Genomic DNA, 21,979 nt, shown 5'->3' with positions numbered 1-21,979 from the left:
ATGCAAATTGACTTTTTTTTAAACAGGGAAAACAAATACCTTAAAAACTAATACAAAATACTACTCACTAACAGTTTTGCTATCCTAATAGAAGCTTTACTTAATTTAAATTTTCACATGGAGGTAAAAACAATGTTTGATTCCAGTTGATGATAACCAGAAAACAGTATTTCAGCATTTATAACTACCATTCCAGAATTCAGGGCTTCTTTATGTGTGCACAGGTGCAAGGCGTGTACAGCAGCAAGGACCACATCTAAGATGGAATCTGAGCACAAAGCACACAGGTCACTTTAGACAACAGCAAATCAGAAGAGTATCTTTGGGCCCCACGTCATGCGTTAAGTGCTAACGTGTTCACAATTTGGAAACTGATTTTGAACAGTACTTGATTAATATCTTCTTAAGAATTTAAACCCCAGTGGTCACTTTCCCTTTCAACTAAATACTCTCAAGGAAAGACATCTGTGAAATGATTTACTTTTAATATTTTTAATTAGTTTGTGAAATGTTAATTGCCAAGACTAAAGATCAGAATTGATGCTCATGGTGTCTAATTTTAGAAATATCAAAATATACAATAGTTTTTGCAGTACTTACACTTAATTGATACTTATAGTAGTTTTCTTTTTTAAATTTGTGTCTGTCTCCATTATATTGTGAATTCTCAGGTAACATTAATGGCTAAATCTTTCCTTAGCTTTTTATTTTCATTAAATTCTTGTTGCAGTCTTATTATTTGAGCAAAGATGAACAATTATACCTCAAAGTCTAAAAGCTTCAGCTTCTGTAACAAGGCAAATTGAAGCTGAGCAAACTCTTACATAGGTGGGCATTGTCAGTATCTTGTATTACATTAATTGACACTTTGACAACTTTATATATACCCACATCCTGTCTTTTCACCTTCCACAGACGTTAAAGTCTTAAGTATAACCCTTTCCTTTCTCCACCAAGTTACTACCCATATTCTCTGCATGTAGCATGGATAAACAAACAAACAAAAAAAAAAAAAAAGAAAGAATGCAACTTGAGGAGGAAAGGTTTTATTTTTATTTGGCTACCCTTAAAAATCACAGTGAACATTCAGAGCAGGAATTCAAGGCACAAACTGAAGCAGAGATCACAGAGGAGCACTTCTTCCTGGCTTGTTTCCCATGGTTTGTTTAGCTTAAATTCATATACAAACTGGAACTACCTGCCCACAGTTGGCTGAGTTACCCAGCATCAATCATCAATCCAGATAATGTCAGTCTTATTAAGGCCAATTCCTTGATTACTTTTCCCTATTCACAGATGACTCTTATTGTGTCAAGTTGACAAAGCTAATGAGAGCATGTTAAATTATTTTGATCTATTTGTTTGTTTTTGCTTTGTGCTGCACTTACTTTTAACAGAGTCATCAGTGGAGGCATGGGTGTGAAGCTACCCTCTAGAGTCTGAGTAACACACAATTGTCTAAATCACTGACACAATTACTTCTCCTCAGCAAGATGGCTTAACTGGGTGAGGGGATACCCATGAGCCCTCCCCTATTTATGACTGAATGTTTACTGGCTCAGTCATATGCAGGTCTTATACAGAGTGCCATAGACATTGAGTGATAAATGCCTCAGCCCTGAAGACAGTTTCAAGGCTGAACACACAATTATTCTGCTCTTATATTCTTTCTGCAGTGTTGTCTTAGGCTTAGAAAGAATACATTGAAAATTAACTTATTCTCAGCATTTTAACTAGCATGAAGCTTTTATATTAACCACCATGTGTTGCAAAGAGAAACTTCTTTGATCATGACAGAGAAAACTGTTAGTGTGTGGCTGTAAAAATAAACATTTAAGGGACATTTTGACAGCATGTCCATTTAGAAAAATAAATTTTAGGTAGATTCACTCCTATTACCTATAACCACCTTCTATGGGCCCTTGACCAGGTAAACATAAATTAGAATGAACTACAGAGCACAGCATGGGTAGAACAAAAATCACATGGCTACTTCTCTGCCAGTTATGTCATTATTGAGCCAGGAAGCACATCTTGATTGTGAGTTGGTATTACATCATGAAAAACATAAATCTGGGAAAGACTATTGCTGACTTTTCTACCCAGCAGCTGGTACAGCCAGTCACACTACATTGAAGTCTAGCCAGCAGATAGGAAGGCTTCCAACTCAGGTCCAGAATGATTTCATTGAATCCTGCAGCCAGTATTTGTAGAGTCTTCAGCAACAGACTCTTAGTGCTTTGGTCTAGGTAGCAACCAATAAAATTGTCTGTAGCCTATTTTTATTTAGGTATGTGTGGCTATTGGGCCTTCTTAGTTAACTATTCCTACACAGGTGTCTCATAACTTGTATCAGAATTTGTATTTAATAACCTATAGCTTCTGGGAACAGCATTATCAATACACAATATATACTAACACTGTGTAAAGCCATTTTTGAATGACTTATAAAGTGGTAGATTCGTATGTGACTTGTTCAAACATTCATGCCCTTGGACCCCAACTTTTCTTCTAACATCTATACCCTTACTATTTATAATTTGCCATCCCAAGTTTTCACTTTCTATATTTTCATAGCATATATTTCCTCTATCCATACTCCTTTTAAAGTATGTGTCCTCTCCTCAACATGGCATTTTTCTTACTCCCATGGATTTACAGGCATTCTAGTTTAAATAAGCAAATACTAAAATTTAAATCTATATGACACTTATGAGAAACATTATGCCACATTTGAGTTTCCCTATCTGGGTTGCCTCACTCAACATAACATTTCTAGTTTCATATATTTTTCCTGAAATTTTCATAATTCCTATTTCATTACAACTGAAAATGTATCTGGTGTATATGTATTCTATGATTCTAATATCTACCCATCTATGGATAGACAGCTAGGACGATTTCATTTATTCTCTATTATGAAAAGAGCAGCAATGACTATATATGTGCTCCTATCTCTCTAGGGACATATAGAGTTCTTTGGATATATGCCCTGGAATTATATAGCCCTGTCATATGGTGGTTCTATTTTTAGTCTTTTGAACAACTTTCATACTGTTGTTCTAGTGGTTACACTGGTTTACAAACATCAACATGTATAAGATTTCCACAATTTGTCTGTATGTGCTCATCAATTGTACTGAGCTGACTGCAGTGAATTAAGATTGTAAGCAGGAATATGACGGTGATTCACATGAAAGGTATACTATGCAATGCTCATGAAAAGGAAGAAATAACACTGAGCATTATCAATCATAATTATCCTTAGATTTCTATCTCTATTTTCCCCCTATTATACCTTTTTAGACTTCATCATTTTAATCTTTGTTTTCTTCTGTTTTTTTCTTTCAGGTATCCACAATCTATGTGGACCAATGTTTGAATGTCTAAAGTTGAGAGCATTAGAGAAACTAAAACAAAACTGAATGAAAATGCTCTAGGGAAAATATTTTTAAGACATCAGATTCAATGAGCAATTTATTCAATTTGTTTCAGCCCTCTTTGGCTGCCTTTGCACAGTGCACTGAAATACTTGGCATGATACAGATTTAGCCACAATTTCAAAGCAGGCAGCAATGTGAGCCAAAGTCATCAGTGGCAAAAAGGAATTCAATAGAATGCATAGAAGATACATTACATGCACTTTTCCTAATCTAGAAACACGCATTCTTCAATTTTATTAGTTCTTTGAGTTTATGCAATGTACCTCCACCCCAACTCTTCTAAGATACAACCCTTCTAAACCCAGTATAATTTGTGATCCCTTTTGTTCTTTAAGATCCATCAAGTAAAGTATGTGCTGCCCATATACATTTGAATATTCTAAGGAAACATGTTAGATCTACCAAGGGTTACACCCTCAAAGAAAACTGACTCTCCTTTCCTAGCATGCTTATTAAAATAGCTTCAAATTTTTTCACACCTACTTCTAATTCTCTTGCTTAGATTCTCTCTGACTTGATATCATGTAAATATTATGTTATCCATTATAATCACAGTAAATTTATATGGAAAGTTGCCCTATTGTGTTCAGAAAACACTTTCCTAGTAGTTGTATAAACCTCTGGATCTTAAAATATTTCTACACCCTCTTCAACAATGATCCCTAAGCATTTGAAGAAGATTGGACATGAGTTTAGTAAAGAACATTCTAGTCTCTTTTTAAAAATGTATTTATTTAATTTAGAGACAATCATAATTTACATATCAATCCCATGCCCTTCTCCTTCCCATCCTCCAATGCGCCCCTACCTATCCCCCTATCCCACAGCCATGGAGGATGAGGTCTTCTATGGGGGATCAACAAGTCTGTCACATCATTTAGGGTAGGGCCTAGGCCCTCCTCCCTGTGTCTTGGCTGATAGTGTATACCTCCATGGAGAATGGGTTCCCAAAGTCCATTTGTACACTAGGGATAAATACCGGTTCTACTCTCCGAAGTCCCATAGACTGAACAGGCCTCCGAACTGGTGCCCAAATTCAAAGGGCTTGGTTCAGTCCAATGCTAGCTTTAAGGCTAGGGTTCATGAGTTCTCACTTACTCAGGTCAGCTGTTTTGGTGGGTTTCTCCAGCACAGTCTTGAACGCTTTGCTCATCCCTTCTCCCTATCTACAACTGGATTCCAGAAGGTTGGCTCAGTGCATAGCTGTGGGTGTTTGCTTCTGCTTCCATAAGCTACTGGATGAAGGCTATAGGCTAGGGGAAGAGCATTCAAGGTAGCCTCTCCACTATTGCTTAGACATCCTTGTGGATTTCTGGAAATTTCTTGGTGCCAGATTTCTCTTTAAACCTACAATGGCTCCCTCTATTAATGTATCTCTTTACTTGCACTCCTGTATTTATCTATTTATCCCCCAACACAATCTTCCTGTTCCCTCATGTTCTCTTCCCTCGCCTCTTCTCCCCTCCTATTTTTCCTTGAACCCCACAATGATCCCATTTTCTCATGAGCTCTTGTCACTTTCTGCTTTTCTGGGGAACCATGTATGTCTCTCTTATGATCCTCCTTGCTTTCCACCTTCTCTGGAGGTATTGATTGTAGGATGGGTATCCTTTTCTCTATGTCTAATATCCATATTTGAGTGGGTACATACCATGCCTGTCTTTCTGTGACTGGGTTACCTAACTCATTCCACAGTCTCTAATTCTCTCCACTTTGAGCAGCTGTAGGTATATATGTTAATCAAGGGTTGAATGTTTTTGAATAACTGAAGACAGAGTTTTTAAAAATGTAATAATTTTATCTGTTCTGAATAGGGAGGACACAAATATTATGAATCCTCTAAATGGACTTTGGATTTGATTTTTTAATTGGTCCTAAGAGCACAATCTGTAGATGTACAAGCTTTCATTAAATAATCACAGTTCTCAAATAAATAATCTAAAATATCCTTCAATATATTAGAACAATAAGAAAAACACAGAAGAAATAAAAATCAGAGCAAAAATTAATGGAAAGTAATCTATAAGTATACAAAGAATCAATTACATGGAGTTCATCCCTTGAAAATTAAATACATTTGCAGAAAGAGAAAGAATGATTGAGAAAAATACATTTCTGTGATGAATATCAATGCAAAAATTATTGAAGTACTTTTGAACTGAATACTTACTTTTAGCCTAGTTGAACTTCTTGGGGATGTATTAGCAACTTGCCACATTGTTGCAACAAAATACCTGACAAAAGTGATTTACAAAAACTAATTAAGACTTACAGTTCCAGGATTTATGCTCATTATGAAAAAAGAGATGTTGCTGTACCCATTGAATCCATCTACTGTCAATAACCAGAGAGCAAATGCTCATTCTAATTTTTTTATTCAGTGCTAAATAATAGATTATGGAATTTATCTGTGTACATTTAAGTTTGGTTTTTATTACTTAATCCAACTAATCTAGATAAGCCCTCACACACATGCCCAGAGATTCAACTCCTTCATGACTCTAAATAACATCAAGTTCATAATGAAGTGGACACACATTTTGCATACTTTTTCAGGTTGATAGTTAACACACAGTAGCCTCTCGGGTACTCTGAAACATCTGCAATTGAAAATTTACAGGAGTGATGTAAAGACTGTAGTGAGATCCACCCAGCAGCACCTGTGGCACTGACCACGCCTATTTGGGCGTGGTCACAGGTGTGTAGGAGAGCATGTGGTATATGGCCTGGGGTCCTAGACAGGCTTTCTCTCTCTCTTGGTTCCAGTCAGGTCACAGAGAGCAGACTGGGTGTTGATCCTTGGAGTAGGAACATGCAGGTCATTGGTTTTCTGTATGACTTATTCCAAAATAAAATATATGATGTATATTTTATCCTTGTCCAGTGTATCTTAATCTGTACATCATCGTAAGACTCTGTGACAGTTCAGATAAACTTACCTTTCTTTTATGCCTAAAAATGTATGGCATGGATGATGCAGTCAAGTCCTAATTCTAACTCTGAATGGGTTTAATTACTTTCTCACTTAGTAAATGCTTCCCAGTTATTTGATTTTTATAGACTGGAAGGCCTTTAGCTTTGTTCTCAAATTAAACTCTCTTTTGTCAAATTAATTTACATTTTCAGAAGACTAAATCTTTCATGGGGTCTTCCCCCAGGAGACCATTCCTTTTTTTTAATTTATTATTTTTTTTCTTATCTTACATATTAATCTCAGTTCCCTCTCCATCCCATGCCCCTAGACGCCCCCCTCCCATCCCATTCCACACTCACTCCACAGAGAGTTTGATTCCAGGAGGGATCATCAATACCTGTTATTTGCAGTAGGGTCTAGGCTCTCCCTCCTGTCTTCAGGCTAAGGGAGGATCCCTCCATGGGGAATCTGCACCCAAAGTCCTTTTGTGCACCAGGGACACATCCTGGTTCCACTGTCAGAGGTCCCTTAGACTGCCCAGGCCTTCTAATTGAGACCTATGTCCAGGGGGTCCGAGTTGGTCCAATGCTAGATTCCCAGCTATCAGTCTGGGGGCCCATTAGCTCCTCCTTGTTCAGGTCAGCTGTCTCTGTGGGTTTCTGTAGCCTAGTCCTGTCCTCCCTCTCTGCAGTTCCAGTTTGTGAGTGTCTGCTTCTGTTTTCATCAGTTTCTAGATGAGAGCTCTATGATGGTGAACAAGTTGGTCATCAATCTCATTATCAGGGAAGGGCATTTATGGTAGCCTTTCCACTATTGCTGAAATTGTTAGTTGGTTTCAGTCTTGTAGGTCTCTGGACATTTCTCTAGAGTCAGTTTTCTCTTCAAACCTATAATGGCTCCCTCTTTTATGGTATCTCTCTCTCTTTTTCTCTCATCTATTCTCCCCTGACTCAATCTTCCTAGTCCCACATGCTTTACTCTCCTCCTCTTCTCTTTTTCCTATTTCTCTCTCCACTCACTGCCCCCCCACTCCCAATATGCTTAGGAGATCTTGTTCCTTTCCCCTTTTGTGAGGGACCTTGTATGACTCTCTTAGAATCCTCCTTGTATCCTAGTTTCTCTGGTAGTGTGAATTATAGGCTGGTGATTCTTTGCTGTATGTCTAAAATCCATATGTGAATGAGTTCATACCGTGTTTCTCTTTTTGTGACTGGGTTACCTCATTAGGATGGTTTCTTCAAGTTCCATCCATTTGCCTGTGAATTTCAAGATTCCATTGTTTGTTTTTCCAGAGTAGTATTCCATTGTGTAAATGTGCCACATCTTCTTTATCCATTCCTCAGTTGAGGGGCATGTTGCTTCCAGGTTCTTGTTATTACAAATAATGCTGCTACGAACATACTTGACTAATTCTTCATTAAAGATTCCTAACTCTACATGTGATTTACACCAAAGTTTATAATCATAGCCATATTTATGGTATTTGTTACCAAGTTTGTGACTTATTCATCCCTGACTCAGCTTTCCTTTCATATCTTTCTTGCATTGATTTTCCATTGATGACTTTTTATTGCTTTGATTTTTAAGGAATTCAGTACTGTTTTTGACTGATAAAATTTGATCTACTTATTCTATATTTCAAGTGCTGAGAATTACTGATGATACCAAACTCCCTAGTTTTCTAAGCTTTTCATGGAATGGAAAATATTTAGTAAAGTTTTGAAGAAGGGTTTGATAAATTGATGAAACTTTATTAAGTATTCTTTGGTCAATTTTCCTTTTGCCATTAAAGATTACTCAATTGCACAATACAAAATAGATCCACAATAATCAGTGATTACATTAACAGACAAGCATCTCCAACACTAGTTAACATCTGCTATACTGTATACCTTGTGATTTCATCTCTAACACTGTCTAGAATATACATAACTCAAGGGGCATTCCATGGATGTGAGTGGGAGGTTCTTAGTGTCAGCCTGTAAGACTGCAGCAAAATGGCATGATCATGAGTAGTGTTGGGCCGATGATAGCACTCTTGAGGTAACTGTCCTTTTACCTTTCACAAAGTGTTTTTGATAACTATGAAAAATCAAGAGGTGGAAAAACTATCAATAATTCCCAGGGCTGATACATATAGGACATTGTATAACTAATGATGGCTACAGTATTTTAATCGTTTGTAATTGCAGGTTCAGGTGCTTCGGAATGCTGGGGAAGAAGTGACCCTGACAGTGTCCTTTTTAAAAAGAGCACCTGCTTTCCTCAAACTCCCGCTGAATGAAGACTGTGCATGTAAGCATTTGTAAAATGAAAAGAATAATCACAACATTGCATTTCCTCTCCATCCCTTATTTATTTCCAACAAGTAGTTGGCATTTTTTTTTATTATGGTACAATATAATATGCTGATACATGCACATATCATGCAGTCACCAAATCATGTGGAATTAGCATTTCTTGCAAGTCAAAAATTTGTAGTTCATTTTATGTTGAAAACATTTAAACATTTCCTTTTAGTTATTATGAAATATTCCACCTAACTCAGCAGTGTTTGTGGTTCAAAGCTGATCTTTGGTTGTCGCAGTTCAGGTTAATGGTGTTATCAGAGTCCTGGTGAAATTGTTGTGGGGTTCCATCTTACTTTGTTTTGTTTTGTTTTGATTTGTTTTTTTGAGACAGATTTTCACTGCTTTAACAATCCTCGCTGTCCTGAAATTCACTTTGTAGATCAGGCATGAGTGAAATAGTTGAGATCTACATGCATTTACCTCCCAAAGTGGTAGTATTAAAAGTGTGTAATTGGATTCACTCTCTTTTTTTTGGAAACTTCAGAGATAACATTAGGTCAGATTATTTCTCTTCTTGGCAATTTTTTTTCTGGGTACTTCTCCATTCTTCTTTGGATGCTTATTTGTCCAAAGGTTTTAAATACCCCAAGAAAGTTATTTTTATTTTCATAGAAAGAAAAAAACTCATTCCTAAATTTGTGGAGGTTCATATTCTAATCTGCATCTATTTTAATCTATGATTTCTCCTGAGTATTTTATTTGAGCTTTTAAAGCTCTTCTTTCATCCCAGAACAATATGTTTTCTTTCAATTAGCATAATTGTTCTGGGAAGGATTATCGTCCACAGTAGCAGTAAATGAATGAACCAGTTTTGGCATAGGGCCTTTCAAGTGGTCCTTTAAGGCTTTTCATGCCAATACAATGGTACTTAGATACTTTTATTTTCTGTTCCATATCAGGTGGATCTTCTGACATAAGGCAGAGATGTTTTATTTTTCTTTAACAAGCATGTCTGGATTTAGAGAAGGAGGGAGCCACACTCCAAATCCAAAGCCAGCTTTAATCTTTAATTAGACTGGGACTAAAAACAACATTTGCATTATGTCTGTAGAGAAAAGCAGAGACAAACATTTGGGGAGATTTATGAAATTTTATTGGAAGTATAATATACCAATAGACCGATTTACTCCTTTTCTTGGGACAATTTTTTTTCTTAATTATTTGACCCTTTTCTTCAGGTGTATCATTCCCCCCGCCCCAGTGGTCTCCTGATTTTTTAGATAGATACCATTATTATCCTGAAAAGACAAAAATAAAACCCTTCTCCAACCCTAACATTTTGGGGATGTTCTCCTTTGGCATGTTATATCAAATGAAATCCATTTGTCACTTTTATAAGTTAGTTTTAAAGTAAACAGACAGCTGCTTGATAATTTATCATCTCTTCTAATTAAGTGGTGTCTGGTTTAAACTGAATGTTTCTCAATTTTGATGGTATCCATATCTTTTCTTCACCTGTGGAAACAAAAGCAAAACCTCTTTCCCAATTTAACACATAGCCTGACTTCCCTTAGAAGGTAAAGACACCTTTAAAGTGTATTGGCTGATATAATTCTGTAGTTATTTTTGTTATGATTATTCACTGTCTCTTTGCAGCTGTTGCTCCTTTCTCATTAGCATTCAGAAAAGTTAATTTAGTACTATGCAATCTAATTTGGGGTTCTTTATTAGCTATTTCTGTTTATTTAGCATATCTTTTAAAGTTTGATTAGATCTTTCAAGAACAGCCTGCTCTATATGATTGTGTGGTACACCTGTAATATGCTTTATATTATAATAAGCAAAACACCTGTGTTTTCTTAGAGACATATGCTGAAATACTGTCTGTCTTTATTTATGCAGGTATAGACATAATGGCCATGACTTCTAGCAAACGTGTAATAACCAAATCAGCCCAAAGCAGTTTCTGAACCCAAAGCAGTTGACCAATGAAAAAAATGAATAGCTATCAATGGTGTGGTGTATATATTTTAATTTTCCAAATTCTACAAAATGGGACACATCCATCTGCCAGATTCCATTTCTTTGAGTAATCTTTGATAAATTCCTGCCAGTAGTAGAGTTTGGTTGTATAAAGAGGAAGTATGTTTTTTATAATCTCATTAGCTTCTTGCCATGTGAGGAAATACCATTTTTTCAAACTTTGCTATTGACATGGTGACTTTTAAATGAAATTCTGATGTCTTTAGCACATTTACTATCAATAGTTGACCAATTTCATGATTACCTAGTGCTAGAGGGGCTGGAAGACTTGAATGGGATCAGGTGTGTGTTATATATATGGAATGATTCCTCTTCCTTACTAGGTCATGTAACTAGTAGATAATGAAGTCAATTCTGTATCACCTGGTTTAAATTCAGTGGTTTCAATTTGTAAAACAGCTCTTTCTGCAAATTGTGAATCAGTAGCTATGTTGAGAGTTTCTTTATGATCTATTAACACCATGAGAATAGCATATAATTCTGACTTCTAGAGAGAATTGTAAGGACTTAGATGTATTTTACTTAACTATTCTGATTCATAACCTACCTTCCTGATTTATTTGCAACCGTTTAGAATGTAGGGGCTCCATTTATTGGTGTTTTCAAACAATTTGAGGAAGTATCCAGTTCATTTTCTTTATAAGTTTAATTCTCTTGCTTTTGGGATAATGGTTGTTACACTCTGTTAAAAAATTACTACAAGCTCATCACCAGGGTTCACTGCTGTTTACCAATAATTTGTCAATTCCATTAGTAAAAGCTACTATAGTGTCTGCTGGATCTATTGCTGCTAATTGATAAAGTCTCAATTTTATAGATGTTTTCTACAAAACGTTTTACTTGGTTTATGTGGTAAAAATATCCATTCTATGTTATATTTCCCTCTGCATTAAAATTCCTGTAGGGGAATACTTAGAGGATAGTATAACCAGAAAGCAGTTAAGTTTGGATTTGTATGATCCACATATGCAATCTGTAACTCATCTTCCTCTAATGCCAGTTCCTCTAATGCCAGTCCTTGGAACTATGTAAGCTCTTGTCACCATCTAATATTTTGTGTAAATTGATCAGTTAATCAGGTTCTATTTAACAATGTGCCATAGATGGGCTATGTCTCCTAGCAATCTTTGAAAATCTTTAAAAGTCTTCAATTCATCTCTCCTGATCTTCACATTTTGGGGGTCTAACTATTACAAACCTATTCTATAACTTAAATAATTAACAGAATCTCCTCTTTGTTTTTTATTGAGGAGCAATTCGTAATCCCCAAGACGGCAAAATTTTCTTTACTTCCTTAAACATTTTTCTAAATTATTTACATTTGAATCAGATAATAAAATGACATTAGTGTTATGGTAAATTATACATTGAGGAAATTACTTATGCATGATTTCCAAGGGCTGCATTACAAATTATTGGCACAGGTGGGCATCCTGTGGGAGGACCTTCCATGGATATCTTAAGATAGGCTGAGCATTAGTATGGGTAGGCACAGTGAATGGAAATTTTTATCAGTCCTTTTCTTGTAATGGTATACTAAAGAAACAATATTTTAAATCAATAAATAATTGAGCCCATCCTTTAGGCAATAGAGGAGGCAAAGGAATTCCAGACTGTAAAGAGTCCATTGGATGTATCACCTTATCAATAGCTCTTAAATCTATTACCATTCTCCATTTTCCTGATTTATTTTTAATAACAAATACAGGAGTATCTCAAGAGCTGATTGGTTCCTCAATGTGCTGAGCATTTAGTTGCTCCTGTACCAGCTCTTCCAAAATCTGCAGTTTTTCTGTTGCACAACCCATACACGTTTGTCTGTCAGATATTATAAATGTTAGGCTGTTGGTGTTTGTGGAAGAATGGTAGCTGTTGTGTCATGTTCCAATATACCTGAATAGTTGGTGATTGTTCTGTATAGCTACTTATAAGTTTTCCAGAACCATAAGATAATCTATGCTTGGCTTCTAATTTGGGGGGAATGTTTATCTGAATATTCCATTACTGTAATAAATCATGTCCCCACAAATTAAATATGGCTTTAATAATATTCTCTGTCCTTCTGGTCCTATACATATGACCCATTTCTCTTTCTCTTTTACCTGAGAAAAAATTCCAATTCCTAAGAAGGTATCTTAGATTCCAAGATTCTTGTGATATAATTATTATGTCCTCACCAGTTTCTACTAAGCCTTCAATGAAAGCGTCATTCATTACTACCTTTAAGTTTGCTCTTTGCTTATTTATGGACATTTGCCAATAGACTCACTTGTGAGTTTTTCTGACTGTTTTGTTCTGTCTTTTGATCTTGGGAGATATTTGTAATTCTAGGTTTAGATTTTTTGTTCAATATTCTTAGCCTCTTCTCTGAACCTAGACATCCATTATAATTGTGGTCCAGGCTCTTGAACAGCTTTAATCATATTTATCTAATGTACTAAACTAATCCTATAACAAACAGCTATGTTTATCACCTGTTTCACAAATGGTGAATGGATGTCATATGAGAGTACAGCGTCCTTGAAATTCCCTAAATCTAACATTGACATGGGCTTGCAAATAGATCTTATAGAGAATCTCCTTCATTTGGCACTTGTGTGGTAAAGTTATTGGATAGATTTTTAATTACTTTATATTTAAAGGAAAAACAACCTTATTTTACACACCAATCCTAGTTCCCTCTTCTTACTGTTCTCTTATTCCCTGCCTTATCTCCCCATCCACCACCCCCATCCACCCTTCTGGGATGTTGAGGCCTCCCATAGTGGATCATCTAAGGCTGTCACATCATTTGGGGCAGGACTGAGGCCCTCCCCTAGTATTTAAACTGAGAGAGAATCTCTCCTTAGGGAATGAGCTCCAAAATCTTGTTCATGCAAAGGGATGGATACTGGGTGCACTGCCAACAGCCCCACTGTAGTGGGATATTCACTTAGTCTCCTTCTGTGGCATTGACCACGCCCATTGGGGGTGGAGCCAGGGGTGGGAGTGACCTGTGGAACTAGGTCTGAGGAAAAGCAGAGAAAGATCTCCTGGGACAGTAGCACTTCCGGAGGCATCCTTGGGACCAGGAACCTACTGGTGTTCACCTGTCTATGTTGTGAGTTATTTCTCCCTAAACCGTTGCACCCCACAGACTGCCTAAGCACCCTACTAATATACGTGTTTAGGAGGCCTGGTTTTGTCTTAATGCAGGTTGCCCAGCTGTCAGGCTGGAGTCCATGAGCTCCCACTTGTTCAAGGCAAATTTTTCCATGGGTTTCCCCAGCATGATCTTAATGCCTTTGCTCATCAATCTTTCCTTTCTATAATTGAATTCAAGGAGTTCAGTTCAGTGCTTAGCTGAGAATCCCAGCTTTTGCTGCCACAAGCTACCGGATAAAGGGTCTATGGTGGTATTGAAGGTAGTCGTCATTCTCATTATAGTGGAAGGACATTTAAGGTTACCTGTACTCTACTGCTTAGGTGGTTATTTGGGATCATCCTTGAGGATTCTTTGGAATTTCCCTAGTACCACTTTTCTCTTTAAGCTGATAATAGCTCCCTCTATCAAGGTAACTCTATCCTTGCTCTCCTCTGTTTTTCCCTCAACTTAATCTTCTTGATCCCTCCTCCACTCTACCCATCTTCCCTCCTCTTTCTTCTAGCTTCCCTTCCCTCCGTGCTTCCAATTTACGCAGGAGATTTTGTCAATTTTCCCTTCTCAGGGGGCCCATTTATGACTTTCTTAGGATCCTCCTTGTTTTCTAGCTTCTCTGGCTTTATGGATCATAGACTTGTTATTCTTTGCTCTATGGCTAATATCTACTTATGAGTGAGTACATACAATGTTTATCTTTCTGTGTCTGAGTTATCTCTTTCTGGATGGTTTATTCTATTTCCATCCATTGGCCTGCAAATTTAAAGATGTGATTGTTTTTTACTACAGAATATTACTCCATTGCATAAATGTACCACATTTTCTTTATCCATTTTTGAGTTTAGAGGCATTTAATTTGCTTTCATGTTCTGGATATTACAAAAATTGCTGTTATGGACATAGTTGAACAGATGTCCTTGAGGTATGAATGTGCATCCTTTGTATATATGCCTAAGAGTGGAATTGCTGGTATTGAGGTAAATTGATTGCCAATTTTCTGAGAAACCACCATACTGATTTACAAAGTGTCCGTAAAAGTTTGAGTTCTCACCAGCAATAGAAGAGTGTTCCCCGTTCTCCATGTCCTCTCCAGTATACACTGTCATTTGTTTTTTATTTTAACCATTCTGACAAGTATAAGATGGTATTTGCATTTCCCTGTTGGCTAAGGATATTGAGCTCTTCCTTCCTTAAGTGCCTTTCGGCCCTCTGCAATTCCTCTATTGAGAATTCTCTATTTAGTTCTGTACCCCATTTTTTAATTGGATTAAGTAGTATTTTGGTGACTAGCTTTTTAACTTCTTTGTATATTTTGGAGATCAGACCTCTGTCAAATGTGCAGTTGGTAAAGATCTTTTCCCATTCTCTAGGCTACTGTTTTGTCTTTTTGGCTGTGCCCTTTTGCCTTACAGAACCTTCTCAGTTTCAGGATTCCCATCTATTGTCAATATCAGTGTTTGTACTATTAGTGTTACATTCCAGAAGTACACTCCTGTACCAATGCCTTCAAGGATACTTCTCACTTTCTCTTCTAAGAGATTCAGTGTGGCTGGATTTATATTGAAGTCTCTCATCCATTTGGACTTAACTTTTGTACACGGTGATTGATATGGATCTATCTGCAATCTTCTACATGTCAGCATTCCATTATGCCAGCACCATTTACTGACATTGCTTTCTTTGTTCCATTGTATGATTTTTACTTCTTTATCAAAAATCAGGAGTTTATAGTTGTGTGGATTGACATCAGTGCGTTCAACTTTATTCCATTGGTCTACCTGTCTGCTTTTTTTTTTTTTTTTTTTTTTTTTTTTTTATCAATACCAAGCTGTTTTCATTACTATAGCTCTAGAGTAGAGCTTGAAGTCAGGTATGGATATGCCCTTAGATAACCCTTTATTTTACAGGACTGGTTTGGCTATCCTGGGTTTTTTGCTTTCCCATATGAAGTTGAGTATTGTTTTTTCAAAGTCTGTGAATAATTATGCTGGAATTTGATGGGGTTTGCAGTGAATATGTTGAATGCTTTTTGTTAAGACTGCCATTTTTTACTATGCTATTCCTAACTACTCAAGAGCATGGGAGATCTGTAAATTTTCTGTTATTTTCTTTATAAAGACATAAAGTTCTTGTCATGGGGGTCTTTCCCTTGATTGGTTAGGGTTACCCCAAGAGATTTTACATTTTTTTCTGGCTATTGTGAAGGGTTTTATTTCTCTAATTTCTTTCTCAGCCCATTTATGTTCAATGTGTAGGAGGGCTACTGATTTTTTGAAGTTAATATTGTATCCTTCCACTTTACTGAAGATGTTCCCTGGTAAAATTTTTTGAGTCACTTAAATAAACTATTATATCATCTGCAAGTAGTGAAAATTTGACTTCTTCATTTTCAGTTTTTCCCCCTTGATCTTGCTTTTTTTTTTCCTTATGGCATTAGCTAGAACTTCAAGGACAATATTGAAGAGACATGAGGAGAATGGACAACCTTGTCTTGTTTCTGATTTTAGAGAAATTTAATTGAGTTTCTCTCCATTTAGTTTGATGCTGGCTGTTGGCTTTCTGTATATTACCCTTATTATGTTCCTTTTTATCCCTGACCTCTCTAAGACCTTTATCATGAAGGGGTGTTGAATTTTGTCCAAGGCTTTTTCAGCATCTAATGAGATGATCATGTGATTTTTCTGTTTTAATTTTTTAAATGGTGGACTACATTGGTAGATTTTCATGTGTTGAATCATCCCTGCATCTCTGGGATGAAGCCTACTTGATCATGGTGGATACTTTTTATTATTATATTCTTGGATTCAGTACAAAAGTATTTTACTGAGTTGAGGGAAATTGTTCTGTAGTTCTTTTTCTTAGTTGTGCCTTTGTGTAGTTTTGATACCATGGTAATTGTCACCCCTTAAAAAGAGTTTGGCAATGACTCTTCTGCCTCCATTGTGTGGAACAATTTGAGGAGTATGTTATTAACTCTTCATTGTATTTCTTATGGAATTTAGAACTGGAACCAACTGTCACTGAACTTTTTTGTTGTGAGAATTTTGATGATTTCTTCTATTTAAATTGTCTACTTAAATTGCTCATCTGTTCTTGATTTAATTTTGGTAAGTGATTCCTATTCAGAACATTATCTATTTCACTTAAAATTTCAAATTTTGTGCAGTAGGTTTTCAAACTATTACCTGATGAGTCTCTGGATTTCCTCATTATGTCCCCCTTTTCATTTCTGATTTTGTTAATTTGGATATTCTCTCCCTGCCTTCTGGGTAGTTTAGATAAATGTTTATCTACATTGCTGACTTTCTTGAAAAATCAACTCTTTGTTTCATTGATTCTTTGAACTGTTTTCTTTGTTTCTACTTTATTGATTTCAGCCGTCAATTTGATTATTTGCTGTCATCTACTCCTCCTGGGTGAGATTGTTTTCTTCTAGAGCTTTCAGGTGTACTATTAAGTTCATTAGGTGACTATTCTCCTGTTTCTTTATGTAGACACTTAGTGATATGAACTTTCCTCCTATCACTTCTTTCAAAGTGTCCCATATGTTTGGGTATGTTGTCCTTTCACTTTAATTGAATTCTAGGAAGTCGTCATTTCTTTACTTTCCCTTGACCCAAGGGTGATGCAATTGAACACTCTTCACTTTCCATAAGTTTGTATGCTTTCTGCAATTTGTATTGTTGTTGGTTTCTAACTTTAAACCCTCTTGAGGTTTGCTGTTTTGCCAAGTTGATTTTAGAGAAGGTTCCATGGGATGCTGAGAAGAATGTATATTCTTTTGTGTTTGGATGGAATGTTCTATACATGTCTGTTAAATCCAATTGAGTCATAACTTCTGTTAGTTACTTTATTTCTCTATTAAGTGTCAGTCTGGAAGTCAGTCCTGTCCACTGGCAAAAAATGGGTTATTGATATCTCCCACTAAGTATGTAGGTTTTATGGGTGATTTAAGTTTTAGTAATGTTTCTTTTTTTATTTATTTATTTTTATTTAATTTTATATAACAAAGTCCAATTAAATGAAAACAAACATTTATACACAATATTTGGGAATTTGGGCGTCGTTCTTTCCAAACTACTTCCTGCTGGTAAGGGGCGCTGTCTTGGGGGATTCGAAGAAGATTCAGATATCCTAGCTGTAGTCTGCAGGGCTGTTTTGTCTAGCTGTTTGGAATGTAGGATCAGCTTGTACTCTGTTTCAGGCGGTCTGGCATGATCAAACCACATTAGTCTGGAAGGAATCCACATCTTTTCATTTTCTGTGGAAACAAAAGTAGAAATACTTTTCCCCAGTAACTTGTTCTTCAACTTAAATTTTGGAGTCAAAGCGTTTTTTTTTTTTTTTTTTTTTTTTTTAATTTATTATTTTACATGTCGATCCCAGTTCCCTCTCCCTCCCTCTCTCCCTCCCTCCCCTCCAGCCCTCCTTCCCTCCTTCCCTCCCTTTTGCTCTCTCTGCAATCTCCCATGCACTCTAAACACCCTCCCCTCCCAACCCCCCACCACAATACCATATGTAGGGGAATGCCATCCAGTTGGGGTCATGTAGATTTGACAGGTCCTATGAAGTAGGGGCTAGGACTTCTCTCCTATCTCTAGAATAAGGCAGTTATCCCTCCATGGGGGATATGTTTGTAAAGTCCTTTTGTGCACCAGGGATACATCCTGGCTCCACTGTCTGCGGTCTCTTAGACTTCTCAGACCTTCTGGCTGAGACCCATATTCAGGGGGGTCCGAGTCAGACCCCTGTTGGCTTCCCAGCTATCAGTCTAGTGGACCTTAGCTCCTCCTTGTTCAGGTAAGCTGTCTCTATGTACTTCTACTGCATGGTCTTGTCCTCTCCATCTGCTTCTGGGTTCTAATTCGACTCAGTGTTTATGTATGGGTGTTTGCTCCTCTTTTCAACAGGCATTAGTTGAGGACTCCATGGAGAAGTTAGTTGTTGATCTCACTCTCCAGGAAGGGCATTTATGATAGCCTTTCCACGGGAGCTGAGGTTGTTAGTTGGGAGCAGTCTTGTAGTTCCCTCGACCTTTCTTTGAGTTCAACTTTATCTTCAAACCAATATTGGCTCCCTCTTTTATGTTCTCTCTCTCTCTCTCTCTGTCTCTCTCTGTCTCTCTCTCTCTCTCTCTCTCTCTCTCTCTCTCTCTCTCTCTCTCTCTCTCTCTTTCCTATTTTCCATTCCTAACCAGGCTCAATCCTCCTGGTCGCACATGCCTTCCTCTCCTCCCTCTCATTTTCTCCTACTTCTCTCTCCATTAGCTGTCCTCCCCCACTTTACCTGAGGTCTGGGGGACTTGTCCCTTCCCAGTTCTGTGAGGGACTTTATATGAATCTCTTAGAATACAACTTGTATCCTAGTTCCTCTGGTGATGTGAATTATAGGCTGGTGATCATGTGATCTAGTTCTAAAATCCATATATGAGTGAGTACATACTGTGTTTCTCTTTTTTGTGACTGGGTTACCTCATTCAGGATGGTTTCTTCAAGTGCCATCCACTTGCCTGCGAATTTCAAGATACCATTATTTTTTTCTGCAGAATAGTATTCCATTGTGTAGATGTGCCACATCTTCATTAACCATTCTTCAATTGAGGGGCATCTAGGTTGCTTCCAGGTTCTTGCTATTACAAATAATGCTGCTATGAACATAGTTGAACAGATGTCTTTGTTGCATGGATGTGAATCCTTTGGGTATATGCCTAAGAGGGGGATTGCCGGTCCTGTGGTAAACTAATTCCCATTTTCCTGAGGAACCGCCATACTGATCTCCAAAATGGCTGTATGAGTTTGCACTCCCACCAGCAGTGGAGGAGTGCTCCACTTTCTCCACATCCTCTCCAACATAAGTCATCACTGGTGTTTCTAATTTTAGCCATTCTGGCAGGGGTAAGATGGTATCTCAAAGTTGTTTTGATTTGCATTTCCGTGATAGCTAAGGATTTGGAGCATTTTCTTAAGTGTCTTTCAGCCTTTTTGATTTCCTCCATTGAGAATTCTTTCTTCAGTTCTGTACCCCATTTTTTAATAGGGTTATTTGGTGTTTTGTTGACTAGTTTCTTGAGTTCTTTGTATATTTTGGAGATCAGCCCTTTGTCGGATATAGGATTAGTGAAAATCTTTTCCCAGTCAGTGGGCTGCCATTTGGTCTTGTCAACTGTATCCTTTGCCTGACAGAAGCTTCTAAGTTTGAAGAGGTCCCATTTATTAATTGTTTCTTTCAGTGTCTGTGCCCCTGGAGTTATGTTCAAGAAGCGGTCTCCTATACCAATTTGTTCAAGGGTACCTCCTACTTTCTCTTCTAGGAGGTTCAATGTGGCTGGATTGATGTTGAGGTCTTTGATCCATTTGAACTTGAGTTTTGTGCATGGTGACAGACATGGGTCTATCTGCAGTCTTCTACACACCCTCATCCAATTGTGCCAGCACCATTTGTTGAAGATGCTGTCTTTGCCCCATTGTATAATTTTAGCTGTTTTGTCGAAAATCAGGTGTTCATAGGTGCGTGGATTAATATCAGGATTTTCAATTTGATTCCATTGGTCTACCTGTCTATTTTTATGCCAATACCAGGCTGTTTTCAGAACTATAGCTCTGTAGTAGAGCTTAAAGTCAGGAATGGTGATGCCTCCTGAAGTTCTTTTATTGTATAGGGTTGTTGTGGCTATCCTGGGTCTTTTGTTTTTCCATATAAAGTTGATTAATATCCTTTCAAGGTCAGTGAAGAATTGTGGTGGGATTTTAATGGGGATTGCATTGAATCTGTAGATTGCTTTTGGTAAGATTGCCATTTTTACTATGTTTATCCTACCTAACCAAGAGCATGGGAGGTCTTTCCATTTTCTGGTATCTTCTTTAATTTCTTTCTTTAGAGTCACAAAGTTCTTATTATATAGATCTTTTACTTGTTTGGTAAGCGTTACACCAAGATACTTTATGTTGCTTGTGGCTATTGTAAAGGGTGATGATTCTCTGATTTCTTTCTCTGCCTCTTTGTCGTCTGAAAAAAATAGGGCTACTGATTTTTTTGAGTTTATCTTGTATCCTGCTAGTTTGCTGAAGGTGTTTATCAGCTGTAGGAGTTCCCTGGTAGAGTTTATTGGGTCGCTTATGTAAACTATCATATCATCTGCAAATAGAGACAGTTTGACTTCTTCCTTTCCAATTTGGATGCCCTTGATCTCCTTTTGTTGTCTTATAGCATTAGCTAGAACTTCTAGTACGATATTGAAGAGATATGGAGAGAGAGGACAGCCTTGTCTTGTTCCTGATTTTAGAGGAATTGGCTTAAGTTTCTCTCCATTCAGTTTGATGTTGGCAGTTGGTTTGCTGTATATTGCTCTTATTATGTTTAGGTATGTTCCTGTTATCCCTGACCTCTCTAATACCTTTATCATGAAAGGGTGTTGAATTTTATCGAAGGCTTTTTCCGCATCTAGGGAGATAATCATATGGTTTTTCTTTTTCAGTTTGTTTATATGGTGGATCACGTTGATAGATTTTCGTATGTTAAACCATCCCTGCAATCCAGGTATGAAGCCTACTTGATCATGGTGGATGATTTCTCTGATGTATTTTTGAATTCGGTTTGCCATTATTTTATTGAGTATTTTTGCATCGATGTTCATCAGGGATATTGGTCTGTAGTTTTCTTTCTTAGTTGTGTCTTTGTGAGGTTTGGGTACCAAAGTTATTGTGGCCTCATAAAAAGAGTTTGGCAATAAACCTTCTGTTTCTATCTTGTGGAACAGTTTGAGGAGTAGTGGTATTAGTTCTTCCTTGAATGTCTGGTAGAATTCTGCACTGAATCCATCTGGCCCTGGACTGTTTTTCGTTGGAAGGCTTTCGATGACTGCTTCTATTTCATTTCGGGTTATAGGTCTATTTAAGTTGTCTGTTCTTGATTTAATTTTGGTAAGTGATAGTTATCCAGAAACTTGTCCATTTCCTTTGAATTTTCAATTTTTGTGGAATACAGATTTTCGAAGTATGACCTGAAAATTGTCTGGATTTCCTCTGTGTCTGTTGTTATGTTCCGCATTTCGTTTCTGATTTTGTTAATTTGCATGTTCTGTCTCTGCTTTTTCGTTAATTTGGATAAAGGTTTATCAATCTTGTTGATTTTCTCAAAAAACCAACTCTTT

The 21,979-nt window shown here is 37.0% G+C and overlaps 1 protein-coding gene across 1 annotated transcript in view; it reads left to right on the top strand.

Annotated features, from left to right (window-relative positions):
- Sntg1 (syntrophin gamma 1) overlaps nucleotides 1–21,979 on the top strand; it is a 250,178-nt gene that overhangs the window by 93,531 nt on the left and 134,668 nt on the right. The window contains exon 8 of the mRNA XM_051197950.1: nucleotides 8,550–8,652. Coding sequence (XP_051053907.1) covers nucleotides 8,550–8,652 — 103 coding nt within the window. The remainder of the gene's footprint in view (nucleotides 1–8,549; nucleotides 8,653–21,979) is intronic.

Source organism: Phodopus roborovskii, unplaced genomic scaffold (assembly GCF_943737965.1).
Source record: "Phodopus roborovskii unplaced genomic scaffold, PHOROB, whole genome shotgun sequence".
Classification (NCBI taxonomy): domain Eukaryota; kingdom Metazoa; phylum Chordata; class Mammalia; order Rodentia; family Cricetidae; genus Phodopus; species Phodopus roborovskii.
This window is presented reverse-complemented; position numbering and strand designations above follow the sequence as displayed.